Below are 15000 nucleotides of genomic sequence, written 5' to 3'. Positions count from 1 at the left end.
CTGCACACAGGAACCGAGCACCGAGCTGAGGAGGGAGGGAGGGAGGGAGGAGGTGTGAGGGGTAACAGGGGGGTAACGGAGGGGGAAGAGGAATCAGATCCGTGGGATGGTATGAAGTCGACGTGCTTGTGACGAATTCTCAAACCAGATTCACACAGCGTGTCGTCAGCGGGAGACGCATCACAGACACGATTCAGACGCATCACAGACACGATTCAGACGCATCACAGACACGATTCAGACGCATCACAGACACGAGTGGAATCAGTAACGCTGGGCGTATACTCTCCAAATGATTCCACTTCCATTTAAAAAACATTAGAGATTTAAAACATGAGTCAATCAATCAATCAATCAATCAATCAATCAGTCTTTCAATCAATTGACTGAAAGATGTGATTATGCAATTTTGACATACATGTGACTTCCCACCATCCTGACTCCGCCCCTTCCCTCCTCCCTAAACCTCTGGCTGTTTAATCACAATTCAGTCACCTTATAGTAGATTTCTTGCTCAACCAAATGAAGCTGTTACCATGACAACCATCATCCCTTCATCGCCAACATTAGCCAAGCTAGCAGGCTTAGCATGCAGGCTGTGTGAAAGCAAACATGCAGGAAACAGTAACAAGTAACAGTTTCAGAAATGTACTTTTATAAAACAGGCGTAAGCTTTTAACAGGTTAAACTGATTGGTCATGTGATCTATTCAAACACCAATCAGCACGCTGGGTTCAGCAGCACACACACACACACACACACACACACACTTTAGTGACTTTAACGCTGTTTTAGAGTGAACAGATGTTTGATTTAAACCTTAAAACATGTGACTGCAGGTTTAACTCCAGCTCAACACAGTGTGTGTTTGTGTGTGTGTGTGTGTGTGTGTGTGAGAGAGAGTGTAATGAAGCAGATTTATATTTGTTAGCGGGTTTTCACTGTCAGCAGACGCTAACACTCTCAGCTCGTCTGTAAATCACACACAGATGGAAATAAAAGCCGGAGACGAACTGGAGCTGAAATGTGAGCGGTACACACACACGCTAAATCTGTCTGTGTGTGTATGTGTGTGTGTGTGTGTGTGTGTGTGTGTGTGTTCTGTCAAAACTGCATGACGAAACCCAACACGAAACCCAATCCAGCATTCCACTTCATCAGTGTGAGTGTGTGTGTGTGTGTGTATTGACCTCGGTTTCTGTACAGTTGTGAGTGGACCCACGCAAACAGGGTTACAAATGTAAGGGAACAATAAAATTCACCAAAGTAAAACACTCAGTGTGTGATGTTGAGGACATAAAGGCGTGTGTGTGAGAGGCTACGACACATTATTACCACACTCACATCAGGACGCGTCTCACCCTCGCGTCTCTCACCCTCGCGTCTCTCACCCTCGCGTCTCACCCTCGCGCCTCTCACCCTCGCGTATCAGTGAAACATCCCCAGAGACGAGCAGGAACCAGAAGTGAAGGTGAGACTTTCCCGCGCTCCTACCTCGAAGTACGCCACCCTGTTCAGGCCTCTCGCGCGTCTCCAGTCGTCAGAGTGATAACTTTTCCACACAGTGAATTCCCGGCCCCGGCTCTCCTCTGAGTCCTCATTCGGCTCCATAACACCTTCAGAGAGAGTTTTCTGTTTTCTACGGAGTGTTTAATGTCACCTGGAGAGTGAAGTGGAGCGCTGACGAGCGGCGTGCTGATCCAAGCGTCCGGCGCTAACGATCGATGAAGTTAATTAGCTGTGGAACTGCAGATACATCACAATGTGTTCCTGCAGTGTTCAATCATCTCTCTCTCTCTCTCTCACACACACACACACACACACACACACATACACACTTCAGGAAATAGAGCTGTTGTATGGATCCAGAGGCCAGATTATGATTAGCGAGCTAACGTTTAGCCGTACACACGTCTGGTTGGTTACTCAAGTCTTAACTTAAAGCTAAACATTTAACTTTTTTATTTGATGATTTTAATTGAACAACTACTTTTACTTTTTAAGTACTTTAGGCTTGAAGTCTCCTGCTGTTTGGACTGTTGATGATGATGATGATGATGATGGAGTTTTGCAGATACTCTTCTTTCTTTAGTAGAATTATCCAGGTGTGTTTTGTTCTTCAGATGTACTGTGTTTGTTGTCCTTGAGTCTTAAATGTCCTTCTTACGACCCCGCTGACGTCCTCCTCAGGGGAGTGGACGCTCCTCTCACACACTTCCTCCACAGACCATCTGCTTTTCCACATCCTCATGTTTCTGCTCCTGCCGTCTTATTTATTTATTTATTTATTTATTTATTTATTTATTCATTCATTCATTTATTTATTTATCAGATGACGTTCGGCTAATTAATGCCGTGTGTTATACTGTAGGTGGCCCATGTGAGTGTGTTTTGGGAAGACGTTGGCTAAAGTTTTTAGCATTCCCATTCATGATTACTGTACAGGAGTCACTCTTAATGTTTTTGTATCTCCTCAGTTAAAGTTATATTAAGCCATAAAATTTTGCAGAATTAGAGGCGTGGCCGATTTGAGTGACAGCTGCAGGGCAGGTATCAAACCGCTAGCTGTCTGCTATGCATCACTTTAGCTAACCAGCTAACTGGAATCGTTGTAGTTTAACACAGCACAAAAAAATATAGGATCTGACGCGGGACAGAGTGCATTAGCGTATTAATTAATCTTACCTGACATAGCAATTTAGCTAAGCTAAAGCTAAGTTAGCAAACTTGTGAGGGGTAACTGAGTTAGGTAGGTGGGATCCAGGCTCCGCCCAGGGATTAGGTGGAGTCAGCTCCTGCCATGATGGCACACCAGTTTAACCCGTACCCGTACCCTCACCCTCCCGCTTACCGTAACATCTCACCACTTTAGGAGAAAATCTCTTCTACTCACTACTCTCACTTTACTGAACCTAACCTTACCTGATAAGCTTTGCCTTACTGCTGTAACCTAACCTACCCCACCCTAACCCCACCCCACCGTAGCCCCGCCCCACCGTAGCCCCGCCCCACTAACCCTGCACTTATTGTCCTGGTTTAAAATGAAAACCTCATACACACATGTATTTAACTGCTACACACTCCTGTTCTCCTTATACAAAAATCACACACACGAACCCGAGCAGCGTGATTGAATGGAAACTAACTTCTACATCGTACCAATCATTTATTCCAAGTTTTACATAAATTATAGAAGAAAAAAAGTACACAAATGTGTCAATTTTAAATGCCTATAGTCATGTATTTGGAGGGAACCGAGGACATGAACAGATCTGCAAACAATATTCAGACAAAGACAGAAAAGCAAATCAGACAAAACCACGTCGTACCACAGAAGCTTAAATACCGAGCGCAGGAATGCAGTTTCAGTTTAAACAGAAACTCGAGGAAAGAAGTACAGAGAGCAAAAGGTGTAACTGAAGAGCTGTTTAACATGTTTCCCTTCCACTTAGAGTTGAGGTATAAAATAAAAGAAGAGTGTTCGTCCGTATAAACTCTCTGGCTTCATCGGACGTCTGATTACCACAGCACTAACGCTACCACTCACAAAATAACCACATCAGTGGGTTCGAATACACAGACATGGAATCCTAAAAGGACTCCTTCACAATCCACGTTGTCTCCTGTTTGTCTGAAAGTGGTCTATATTTACAGTAGGGCTGCTTTAATGCTGATCACCAGGACAACGGCTTTAAAGTGAAATAAAAAAAAACAGATATCTAAAGAAATCTCTGTAGAATGATCTAATTAAAGACATGCACGATCCTGCAGGGAAGCGGATTCAAAAAGACATTATTGTACAAAATTATAATTACACAAAGATTTTTTTTTTAAAACGCACTTTCCATAGCACCATAATATTTATTTTTTTCCCTTTATATATGAAGAGTGGATTAAAAGACCTGGAGGAAAGAAAAAGCAATAAAGGTCAGTGGTGTTGGGAATAAATTCCAGTTCGGGAGTTGGGATAAAATAATGGGATTAAAATTAGTGGATTGTTGGGAAATCAATACAAAAATAATGTCGATTAGAAGCTAATTTTATACTGGGATTAAAACTGGGGCAAAGAAGTGGATTTGTTGAACACAGGAAAATCTTTTTCTTTTTTTTTTTGTTTAGTCTGAAAGTGCACCGTTATTCACCAGTTCATGTCTTTTCTTCATGTTGGTCCTCAGGTCGCTGGTCTCAGTCTCTCCATCTCGGCCCCACAAGGGCGATCGACATCCCCATGATGATAACTCTGTCTGTATTGGCCAGCGTGTGTGTATGTGTGTGTGTGTGTGTGTTTGTTGAAGCTGTCCACACGTCTCGAAGCGTCCCAGCACGACCCATCTGGAGGACGGCTGTTACCCGAGGAAGCAGACAGGGCCGACCTCGAAGCCGAACCTCTGGTTGGAGTCGCCGAAGTCGTTCAGCATCACGTCGATGACGGGCAGCTGGTCGATGCGCGGGGTGTTGATCTCCAACACGGTCCTGGCGTAGCCCTGCTTTTGCTAGAAAACATCAAAAGAGGAGATTTCATCAGAACCAGCGTTCATTAGCTCCACGTCCCATAACGCAGATGAAACGAAGAGCGCTGTGATCACGAGGTTGTCACTCTGGAGGAAGGATTTCTGAAATCTTCTTACCGCGCAGGCGTCGTACACGGCCTTGATGAAGGGGTTGTTATCGTGAGACATTTCTTCGTCGTTAGAGCCGAGGAAGCGCAGCGCTTTGTCGTAGTTGTCGGCCTTAGCGTCGAACCAGGCCACGGATTGGTGGCAGATGTAGGTGAAGTTCTGTCTCGCCGCGGAACTCAGCAATTTGAGGAACGTCATCTGGACGCCGCTGATGGAGTTCTCCTCCACATCCACGTACGACAGCTGAAGAAGAAACCAGGGTTAGAGAGACTAGTGAGGCGGAGCGCAGGCCCGTCATAGTGCAGAGGGTGGCTGTGAGCCAGGCCCTCGTCCTGAACCAGGAAGATGTTAGCAAATACTGAGACTTACGATTTTCCCGCGCTTGAATTCGCTAAACCAGGTTCCAGGAGACTCTTTTGGCCAGTTGGATATCCGGACCTGTCGAGAAGGAGAACAGAGGGAGTGTGTGGCACGATGAGCGCAAGCTGAGAAAAACCGCTAAGTTTGAGGGAATAATGTCTCACCCCTGAGGACTTCTTATCAGGATAGATACACGTCTCTCCTGACGCGGTGAAGTTACAGTAAACCTTAAAGGCGTCTCCTTTACAGCCCATGTTAGGGTCGATCCAGTAATCACCTAAAACACACACAATCACTCAGTTACTAACACATGCACACACACACACCACCTCTCCTCATGCTGTGAAGTCTAAACAATAGATAGTCTCCTCCCTCGCCCGAGATTCGTCACTGAAGTTATTTCAGAGTGTTGGTGTCTCACCGTTGGGGAAGTCGGGCTGGCTGAGCTGCAGGTCTTTACAGGTCCGAGCCGGATTGTCCTGCGTCCCCAGGGGGAACTTCATGCGCTCGATGTCCAGCTTCAGGTTATTGAGCGAGCCGTAGACTTCATCCATCCCCTCTGTTTCCTCAAAACCGTAATCCATTATGGCGTCGTCGGCCTGGACGTCTGCAGAACGCTTCGCCTTCTTGGACATCTGCATGGGCAGCGGCTGGACCATGTCACCCGGAGGACCCTAAAACCACCAGAAGGTAAAGTTACTGATGTGCAACCAAGTACATACACACACACACACCATCATTCACAACTACATTTATTTATTTATTTATTTATTATGTTTTCCCTGATTTTCTCCGCAATTTAGTTGTGTCCAATTCCTCCCCGCCACTAGGGGGCTCCACATTAAAGCTACTACTACCACTCAGTCAGGGGGGCCAAAGTCTATCATGTGTTTCTCCTGAACCAACCACATGATGCCAGCCAATCAAACTGATTGCTCACGCACCATTGGGAGCGGCGCAACACACTCGGAGGACAGCGCTATCCGCTCCCTCCGCTTGCAACCTCCGGCTGCGAGAGGTCAACCGGGAACCAAACCCGCGATCTCCGGATGATAGGACAAGCACTTTTCCACTGCGCCACCATGAGACCACAACTGCATTATTTTATCAGAATTTCTGAACTTCAAAATATATTAGACTTACAGGCGCACCAGGAGGACCGATCAACCCGGGTTCTCCCTTCTGACCCGCTGGACCCTAAAGAACACATCGTTATTTCATAGAACATAAAAACATGACATAAAAACATAAAAACATGACAAAACCTAAATGTAAAAGTATAAACATAGATTCTGATACACAGGTTTAATCAAAAAGTGATGTGAAAGACGTGAACAGAACTCACAGACGCTCCCTTGGATCCTTTTTGTCCTTGTGCTCCCTTTATAGAGAGAAAGAGAGAGACAGAGACAGAGAGAGACAGTCGCACAGATAAGAAGGATATAAATAGGATCATGTGTAGAATATTTGTAGAACGGTGGAGTAATGGAGACGAAGAAACTTACAGGAATACCAGGAGAACCAGGAGGACCAACAGGACCAGAAGTACCAACAGCACCCTGAGATCAGACACAGACCCGATCAAAACCAGCCAGAGACAAGCCTGGGATTAACTGAAGTGTGTGTGTGTGTGTGTGTGTGAGTTCACTTACAGGATCACCTTTTCCTCCAGTTGTTCCCTGAGCTCCAGGTAAACCTCTGTCTCCTTTTTCACCTGCTTCACCCGAAGGCCCAATCAGACCAATCAGACCAGGATGTCCCTGAAAAGCAAGAACACACACACCGTGACATCACAACACACACTCCACAACTTTAAATTGTTTATAAATAAATATTATTTAAATATTAAACCAACTTCCCCTGTTTTATTAAACATGCTGTTTATTTTATATATATACACCGGTTAATAGAATGGACCACTTTCCAATCTAGCGCCCCCTAGTGGACTGTTAATATACAGTCACTGTTTATGTCAAATATCTATGAAACACACTAACTGTAGAATCAGCAGAATCAGAACCAGCAGTGATCCAACCAGACACCCCCCCCGAAAAAAAAAAAAAAAAAAAAACTTATATATAGATGTATATTTATATTGATATATTATTCTAAGCTCCACTAGGGGCACTAGACTGAAGAGCTGTCGATTAAACACAAATCAGTACACAGGATCTCTACAGAACTTTATACCCCGTTTTATAAACCTACTCTGAATATATAATATTTACAGATGATGCATTGAAACATTTATACAAGCTCTTCTTTTATTACATTTCTTTTCAATGACCATTGTTAAAAGCGCTTTATAAATAAAATTGAATTGAATATTATCATAATTATTATTTCAATACGTTTATGTAGATTTGATATAACTGTTTAAAACCCACTTTACCTTTTCACCTTTAAACCCAGGGTCACCTTTCAGTCCAGGAAGTCCAGGAGGCCCCTAAACACAGAACAGTCACATGATCACAGGAACGATTAGAGAAAAAAAAGTCTTTGACTATTTATTAAAGTGATTAGTTCACTTTCTTATAATAATTAGGTATATTATAATAAGAATACTTATAAATATATAATACATCTAATTATTCTGGAGTTTATATTTTTATTATCACTAATCCCCATGTGAACGTGTATAAACGCGGCTCTTACCAATGGACCCGGCGGCCCGTCTTTACCCCCGACTCCAGGAGATCCCTGTTCACCCTGTAATGATGTCATAAAAGTCCATTAGAAATAGTTACAAACACTCAGAGTTTTTAAAAAATGATTTAGAAATATTTGGATTAACGCCCGGAGCCGACAGGAACTTTACCACGGGTCCAGGAATTCCTCTCAGACCATCAGCACCGGCCTTTCCAGGGGGCCCTTGAGGTCCAACAGGCCCGGTTTTGCCGGCTGGTCCTTCAGCTCCAGTTTCACCCTGCAGACAGAACACAGGAAATACATCACTATGGCTTGAAATGATCACACACACATACACACACTATAACTACATAACACAGAATACACACAACACTATAATAATAAATATATAATATATAATATATAAATATATTCATGTCGCATGGTTCAGTTTTTACCTTAGAGCCCTTTTCTCCCTGCTTGCCTTCGGTTCCTGTCCGTCCGATCGAGCCCTGAATCACACAGCACACAAAATTAGTAAATAAATATAGAAAACACATTATAAATATAAACATAATTACAAATCAGATCAGTATTTTTATTTCAGGCTTTAATTGTGCTTTATTTCTGTATAATTGTGTCTGTCTAAGTGCACTTGTTTTAATAATTCCCTTTTCATTTATTTTTACAGTGTGTTAAAATATTTGACCTTCATGTCTTAGAGCATCCTATCTCTATTTTATTAATTTCTCTGTTTAATTTTTGAAACTATTTTTGTCCATTTATAAGAATAAAAAACATCTAAACACTTTTCTGGAGAGAAGTGTGTGTCAGTGGCTCACTCTCTTTCCTGGAGGTCCAGGAGGTCCGGCTTCACCTGATGGTCCCGCGGGTCCCTGCAGACACACACACACACACACACACACGGCAATCACATCACTGCATTGTGTAAGTGTTTAGAGTAATACACACGGTGAACCTGGACGTATGACTGAGACGAGACCTACAGGCTGACCAGCTTCTCCGTTATCTCCCTTGTCTCCAGGAAGACCATCGAGTCCCTGTGAAACACACCATATTCCTGTTACCCAGAATTCACTGCAACACACTCCTCTGTGTGTATGTGTGTGCGTCTCACTCCACTACTTACAGCGATGCCGGGCTCACCAGGAGGACCAGGGTCTCCAGGAAAGCCAGCAGGTCCCTAGGTCACAGAGAGGTCAGGGTTACTGAGGGGTCAGACAGTGCGGGGTCACATGATGTTTACTCAGTGTTACAGTGTTGTCTATTCTCACTCACTGGGTTTCCCTTAGGACCGTCATCTCCAGGGGGTCCTCGTGCTCCTGCGGGTCCTGCAGCTCCAGGTGGTCCCGTCTCTCCTTTCTCACCAACTTCTCCTTTAGGACCCTAAAAACACACCACCGCAACGTCACACCACCGCAACGTCACACCACCACATTACACTGAAGATGTTCTTCAAATATTTTAAATGATACAAATGTATGGCGTATACAATGACATGAATAATAATAATAATAACAACAACGATATTAATGAAAAATTATGAAGAATCTAATTACAGTACTGTTCATTTTTCCTTAGTGTCACATTATGATTTATTTTATAAACACGCACACACACACACACACTTACCATTGAACCAGTCTCTCCAGGAGCTCCTGGGTTTCCTGCATCCCCCGGTTCACCCTAAAAGTAATCAGATGATCAGAGAGGCTTCACAGGAACGTCTCCATCAGTCAGAGAGGAACTGGTGTAGATGTGTGTGTGTGAGCGCTGTAGTCTGTTCTCAGTCGTCTAACATTAAACAGAATAATTCTGACCTTTTCTCCGTTTCCTCCCATAGAGCCGATACCACCAGGAGGCCCCTGAGCACCCTGTTACAGAAATGAAACATTAGATCATTAGTTCTGAAAGCATTAGTTTCAGTACTGAGGGTTTAATCAGGAACGTGTGCAGGTGGACGTGTGGAACTGAAACACTCACATCAGCTCCACTGGAACCCTGAGGACCCCGGGGCCCCGGAGGACCGGGAGGGCCCTGCGACACATCAAGCACAAGGAAACACAACGATTAACACACAGCAATAAGTTACAAGCAATAAGTCACTCAGTTCAGTGAAGAGCGACTGATACTCACCATCGCCCCGACGTCACCGGTCTCTCCCTTCTCACCCGGGGGTCCTGGTAATCCCTGTGGAGTAACACGGTGTACAGATAAACACAATCTATACAACATGTAAGAAAGCGTTAAGTATGTTAAATGGTGTATGATGTATGGTGGTGTGTGTGTGTGTGTGTGTGTGTGTGTGTGTGTGTGTGTGTGTAGAGCAGTGTGTACCTGCAGGCCAACGGGGCCTGGCAGTCCAGGGAATCCTCGAGGTCCTTCATCTCCTTTTTGGCCAAACATTCCCTGCTGACCTCTTGGACCAGCTTCACCATCAGTGCCCTGAAACACACACACACACACACACACACACACACACACACACACAGATACACACGCACACAAATACACACACAGATACACACACACACACACAGATACACACACATACACACAGAGAAATAATTTTTTCACCTCTGTTTTCTTCATTCCTTCTGATTAATTTCTTCATTCTTTCTGAGTCTTCTGATTAATGTTTAGCTTTTAACTTTGTTTATTAGAGCAGAAAAATGATCATGAGTGTACAGTATTACAGGTGTGTGTGTGTGTGTGTGTGGGTGTGTGTGTGTGTGAGATACTCACAGCAGGACCTGGATTGCCAACTGGACCTTGAAGACCAACGGGACCAGGAGGACCCTAATAATAATAATAATAATAATAATAAATTATAACAATAAATTATATACAGAACTATACACAGTGCTAATTGACACCACACAAGTTGTGTGTAATTTGAGGATGTGTGTGTTAAACAGCAGAACACTCACTGTTTCACCCTTGTCGCCTTTGCCTCCCTTCTGTCCCGGTTCTCCCACTTCACCCTTTCAATCAGAACACACACTCATGTCTTAATCAGAACACACACTCATGTCTTAATCAGAACACACACTCATGTCTCTAACGGAGGAACCGCGACACACAGCTGTTACCTTATCGCCATCCTCTCCAGGTGGCCCCTGAGGTCCTGCAGCTCCCGGGAGTCCGACCGGACCCTGAATCCCATCACGACCGGCGGGACCCGTGGGTCCTTTCTCACCCTAAACATTCACAACACACCGGGTATCTCAGAACACAGCTCCTCACTCCACTGCTCCATCAGTCTGGTGATATTCGGAGGCGGAGTTTAAACTGTGATGTCACTGATTATGGACATGGAGTCTACAGCATGCAGCCGAATCTCACGGGGTTTATAAAGTTCTATCACACGTCTAAAGTCTCGTGCTGAAACGCTGGATGAATCACTCACCGGACCGCCCTTCTCTCCAGCAGGTCCCGGGAGTCCCTGAGGACCGTTTCGACCTGGTACTCCGATCGGACCTCCGGGTCCAGCACCTCCTCTCTCACCTGGAGATCCCTAAAACATCAAACCACACCATGTCCTTCATCACCACCAGCATCATCATCACCAGCATCACCTCACTGAGCTGAGCTGGGTTCACTGCTCGCTCACATCAGTGTGTTATTCACTCAGTAATGTAACCAGTGGGGGTGTGGTGTGTAGTACCCGCGGGTCGGGTTGGGGCGGGTAAAGAAATTGTCACTTTATTCGCGCGGCGGGTTGGGGCGGGTCATTAAAAACAAAATTAAATAAAAAAATCCATGTATGTGGATATATTATAGCCTATATTAAATATTTGGAAATATCTATTTTCATATTTTATTAAGTTCTTTGATAAGGTTACATCACGTGACAAGTCACGAAAGCACCAAGAAGCTACCGCTGCCAGTCACAACAAAAACAAAGAAATAAAAGTGAAGATGGAAGACGAGGTAGAAATTGAGGTCGGGAATTTACATCATTAAAAGAAAAAAAAAGTCAGCCTGCTAAAGCTAATGTTTTAGAATTCTTTTTTTGCACAGCGAACGTAAAAACACTAAATGAACATTTCCGTGTAATAAATGAAAAAAAAAGGCAGTGATTATTTAGCCTAGATTACAAACGCTGCTTTGTAAATGTTTAAAATGTGTATCATTATCAGGGCGATGTTTCCAAGCACTTTCAGGCTGAAATAAAAGCTGTTTTCATTTAAATTACAATGCCTAGTATGTCTATTTAATGGTCGTGGGTGCGGGGCGGGGCGGGGCGGGGCGGGCTGTAAAGATAGATACAGTGGTGCGAGGCGGGCCGAATAATTTCATAAAAGCGGGACCCGCGGGTTGGAAAAACACCGGGACCCGCGAGTGCGGTGGGGTGTGGTGTAGTGCAGTGGGGGGTGTGGTGTAGAGCAGTGGGGGGTGTGGTGTAGAGCAGTGGGGGGTGTGGTGTAGAGCAGTGGGGGTGTGGTGTAGTGCAGTGGGGGGTGTGGTGTAGAGCAGTGGGGGGTGTGGTGTAGTGCAGTGGAGGTGTGGTGTAGTGCAGTGGGGGTGTGGTGTAGTGCAGTGGAGGGTGTGGTGTAGAGCAGTGGGGGGTGTGGTGTAGTGCAGTGGGGGTGTGGTGTAGTGCAGTGGGGGTGTGGTGTAGAGCAGTGGGGGTGTGGTGTAGTGCAGTGGGGGTGTGGTGTAGTGCAGTGGGGGTGTGGTGTAGAGCAGTGGGGGTGTGGTGTAGAGCAGTGGGGGTGTGGTGTAGTGCAGTGGGGGTGTGGTGTAGTGCAGTGGGGGGTGTGGTGTAGTGCAGTGGGGGGTGTGGTGTAGTGCAGTGGGGGGTGTGGTGTAGTGCAGTGGGGGTGTGGTGTAGTGCAGTGGGGGTGTGGTGTAGTTCAGTGGAGGTGTGGTGTAGAGCAGTGGGGGTGTGGTGTAGTGCAGTGGGGGGTGTGGTGTAGAGCACTGGGGGTGTGGTGTAGTGCAGTGGAGGTGTGGTGTAGAGCAGTGGAGGTGTGGTGTAGAGCAGTGGGGGTGTGGTGTAGTGCAGTGGGGGGTGTGGTGTAGTGCAGTGGGGGGTGTGGTGTAGTGCAGTGGGGGTGTGGTGTAGAGCAGTGGGGGGTGTGGTGTAGTGCAGTGGGGGTGTGGTGTAGTGCAGTGGAGGTGTGGTGTAGAGCAGTGGGGGTGTGGTGTAGTGCAGTGGAGGTGTGGTGTAGTGCAGTGGGGGTGTGGTGTAGTGCAGTGGAGGTGTGGTGTAGAGCAGTGGGGGTGTGGTGTAGTGCAGTGGAGGTGTGGTGTAGTGCAGTGGGGGGTGTGGTGTAGTGCAGTGGAGGTGTGGTGTAGTGCAGTGGGGGGTGTGGTGTAGTGCAGTGGGGAGTGTGGTGTAGAGCAGTGGGGGGTGTGGTGTAGAGCAGTGGGGGTGTGGTGTAGTGCAGTGGGGGGTGTGGTGTAGTGCAGTGGAGGTGTGGTGTAGAGCAGTGGGGAGTGTGGTGTAGTGCAGTGGGGGGTGTGGTGTATTGCAGTGGGGGGTGTGGTGTTTTGTACTTACGTTGGGACCTGGTGGACCTGGAGGACCTTCTCCACCTTTCAGACCTCCTGGACCCTGAAACAGAAAAAAAGGAACTGTGTGTTTATGTCACTGAAGCACACACACACACACACACATACACACACACACACACACACTTCTGATGGAAACTCTCAAGGTACTATTTAAAGAAACATCTTTGACCACAAACACATCTTTACATCCTGATTTCCATCTTGTTCAGATCTTACACGTTTATTATTTTTTTATATAAATTTCAGTCGCTGCAGATAAAGACACAATTTTGAACATCTTTGACGCCACCATGTGGACAGACAGGAGAACATCTCCTCCCAACTCCAACCATCACAGTGCAGTTCTCATTAAAACGCATCATGTTACAGCAGAAGTGTGTGTTACGACGTCTACAGGGTTTGCAGAGGATTAAACATCACTTATGGATTTTAGTTTTTAAAGACTTGTTCTTACAGATGTTCCAGGGAGACCTCTCTGTCCTGGGAAACCTCGGATACCGGGAGGACCAGGCTTTCCAGGAAGACCCTGAGGGCCCGGGTCACCCTGATGAAGAAATAAAGAATTTTAAAGAACTGTAAAGGTTGTATGTCCACTTCATGAGAGAGATAATCACCTTTTATTATTTGATTAATAATTATTTATTCCTTTATTTTTACCTTTCCACCCTCTTTACCCGCAGCTCCAGGAAGACCTTGCTCTCCAGGGGGTCCTGGGGATCCAGGGTGTCCTCTCTCTCCAACAGGTCCAGTTTCTCCTGTAGGGCCCTTTAACACAAAACACACGGTTACGATTACACACCCATAAACAACAACAACAACAATTATATTAAAAACTATTTCCTTTTTTTTATATAACACAATTAACTTTATAAATATATAAAACTTATATACTGTATATATAATGTTAAATATCATTCATTTACAAACAAAAAACTTAAAACAAGTATATATTTTTTTATTTATGTTTGTTTATTTATCACATTATATATCTGTTCTTCTTTAGTTTCATGTATTATTAGTTTTATTATTTCTACTACCACATAAAAGCATTTATTTAAAACAAAAGCAGATACTGTTGTCGTTGCCATGGTTACCTGTGGACCAACGACTCCTCCTGGACCAGGAGGTCCCGTCTTCCCTTGGAAACCCTTTAAATAAATTCAGATAATAAATCAGATTTCACGGCAATAAACACGAGCAAGTTGGGTTTTTTAAAAGCAGCGCTAAGCTACACACAGGCTAACGTTAGCTAACAGACATAGCTCCGTTTTACACGTAGGACTGAAAGAAAAATCTCCAACTGTGGACTTTATCAGGCTCACAGGGACACGCTGGGGTAAATTAGCATGCTAGCTTCAGGCAGCGTGAACAGAACACTCTGAGTTGCGTTAAAGTGAAAAGTGACGTACGGTTTCTCCTCGCTGTCCCGGGTGTCCTGGCAGTCCGTCTTTACCAGGGGGTCCCTGAGAACACGCACACACACACACACACACACGCAATAATCAGCATAAATATTAACTAGCGCTTTATTCAACTTAAGCATGACTTAGCGTCAACAATTACTTTTATTTCCTGTACTTATAATTTGTATGTAAAAAAAAGTTTTTGACTAGGGTCAAAGTTCACTTCACTAAATAACTAACAAGCTAGTTTCAATGACATGCAATAAATCAATAAATCAATAAATAAAACTTATTGTTGATTCCTGATACTTAATTATAAAAGTTTGCCAACTAGCTAACACACTAGCATGCTAACTCGTTAGCACAGTGTGATGTAATTGTAAAGTTGTTAGCTGACTCACAGGAGGACCTTTAGGCCCCGGAAGACCAACGGGCCCCTGCGGTCC

At 44.9% G+C, this 15000-nt stretch overlaps 3 protein-coding genes and 1 long non-coding RNA gene across 5 annotated transcripts in view; 2 read left to right on the top strand and 2 right to left on the bottom strand.

Moving 5' to 3' along the window:
* Positions 1-136, bottom strand: part of tecrl2b (trans-2,3-enoyl-CoA reductase-like 2b) — an 8766-nt gene extending 8630 nt beyond the window's left edge. Inside the window, exon 1 of the mRNA XM_053487287.1 lies at positions 1-136. This exon is cut by the window's left edge and continues 169 nt beyond it. The gene's annotated coding sequence lies outside the window, so the exon portion shown is untranslated.
* abca4b (ATP-binding cassette, sub-family A (ABC1), member 4b) overlaps positions 1-2169 on the top strand; it is a 47332-nt gene extending 45163 nt beyond the window's left edge. Inside the window, exon 53 of one of the 2 annotated variants that reach the window (XR_008356381.1) lies at positions 2005-2169. The gene's annotated coding sequence lies outside the window, so the exon portion shown is untranslated. Of the gene's footprint in view, positions 17-2004 lie in introns of those variants that run through there. The other variant, XR_008356382.1, reaches the window with a different exon arrangement.
* A 984-nt stretch (positions 2170-3153) lies between these two features.
* The window catches only part of col11a1b (collagen, type XI, alpha 1b), an 85946-nt gene continuing 74099 nt past the window's right edge, over positions 3154-15000 (bottom strand). The window contains exons 36-67 of the mRNA XM_053486401.1: positions 14956-15000; positions 14561-14614; positions 14246-14299; positions 13809-13916; positions 13606-13695; positions 13138-13191; positions 11038-11145; positions 10721-10828; positions 10559-10612; positions 10374-10427; positions 9966-10073; positions 9765-9818; positions 9612-9665; positions 9449-9502; positions 9261-9314; positions 8907-9014; positions 8758-8811; positions 8615-8668; positions 8450-8503; positions 8066-8119; positions 7798-7905; positions 7635-7688; positions 7372-7425; positions 6632-6739; positions 6485-6538; positions 6325-6360; positions 6123-6176; positions 5401-5653; positions 5144-5256; positions 4989-5057; positions 4629-4862; positions 3154-4493 (exon numbers count right to left, since the gene is read on the bottom strand). The exon at positions 14956-15000 is cut by the window's right edge and continues 9 nt beyond it. Coding sequence (XP_053342376.1) covers positions 4347-4493; positions 4629-4862; positions 4989-5057; positions 5144-5256; positions 5401-5653; positions 6123-6176; positions 6325-6360; positions 6485-6538; positions 6632-6739; positions 7372-7425; positions 7635-7688; positions 7798-7905; positions 8066-8119; positions 8450-8503; positions 8615-8668; positions 8758-8811; positions 8907-9014; positions 9261-9314; positions 9449-9502; positions 9612-9665; positions 9765-9818; positions 9966-10073; positions 10374-10427; positions 10559-10612; positions 10721-10828; positions 11038-11145; positions 13138-13191; positions 13606-13695; positions 13809-13916; positions 14246-14299; positions 14561-14614; positions 14956-15000 — 2661 coding nt within the window. The 3' untranslated portion in view covers positions 3154-4346. The remainder of the gene's footprint in view (positions 4494-4628; positions 4863-4988; positions 5058-5143; positions 5257-5400; positions 5654-6122; positions 6177-6324; positions 6361-6484; positions 6539-6631; positions 6740-7371; positions 7426-7634; positions 7689-7797; positions 7906-8065; positions 8120-8449; positions 8504-8614; positions 8669-8757; positions 8812-8906; positions 9015-9260; positions 9315-9448; positions 9503-9611; positions 9666-9764; positions 9819-9965; positions 10074-10373; positions 10428-10558; positions 10613-10720; positions 10829-11037; positions 11146-13137; positions 13192-13605; positions 13696-13808; positions 13917-14245; positions 14300-14560; positions 14615-14955) is intronic.
* LOC128512902 (uncharacterized) lies at positions 5500-6215 on the top strand. Its single transcript, XR_008356340.1, has 2 exons — positions 5500-5669; positions 5783-6215. It is a non-coding gene; the product is annotated as an uncharacterized LOC128512902 (long non-coding RNA).

Source organism: Clarias gariepinus, chromosome 25 (assembly GCF_024256425.1).
Source record: "Clarias gariepinus isolate MV-2021 ecotype Netherlands chromosome 25, CGAR_prim_01v2, whole genome shotgun sequence".
NCBI classification, from domain to species: domain Eukaryota; kingdom Metazoa; phylum Chordata; class Actinopteri; order Siluriformes; family Clariidae; genus Clarias; species Clarias gariepinus.
This window is presented reverse-complemented; position numbering and strand designations above follow the sequence as displayed.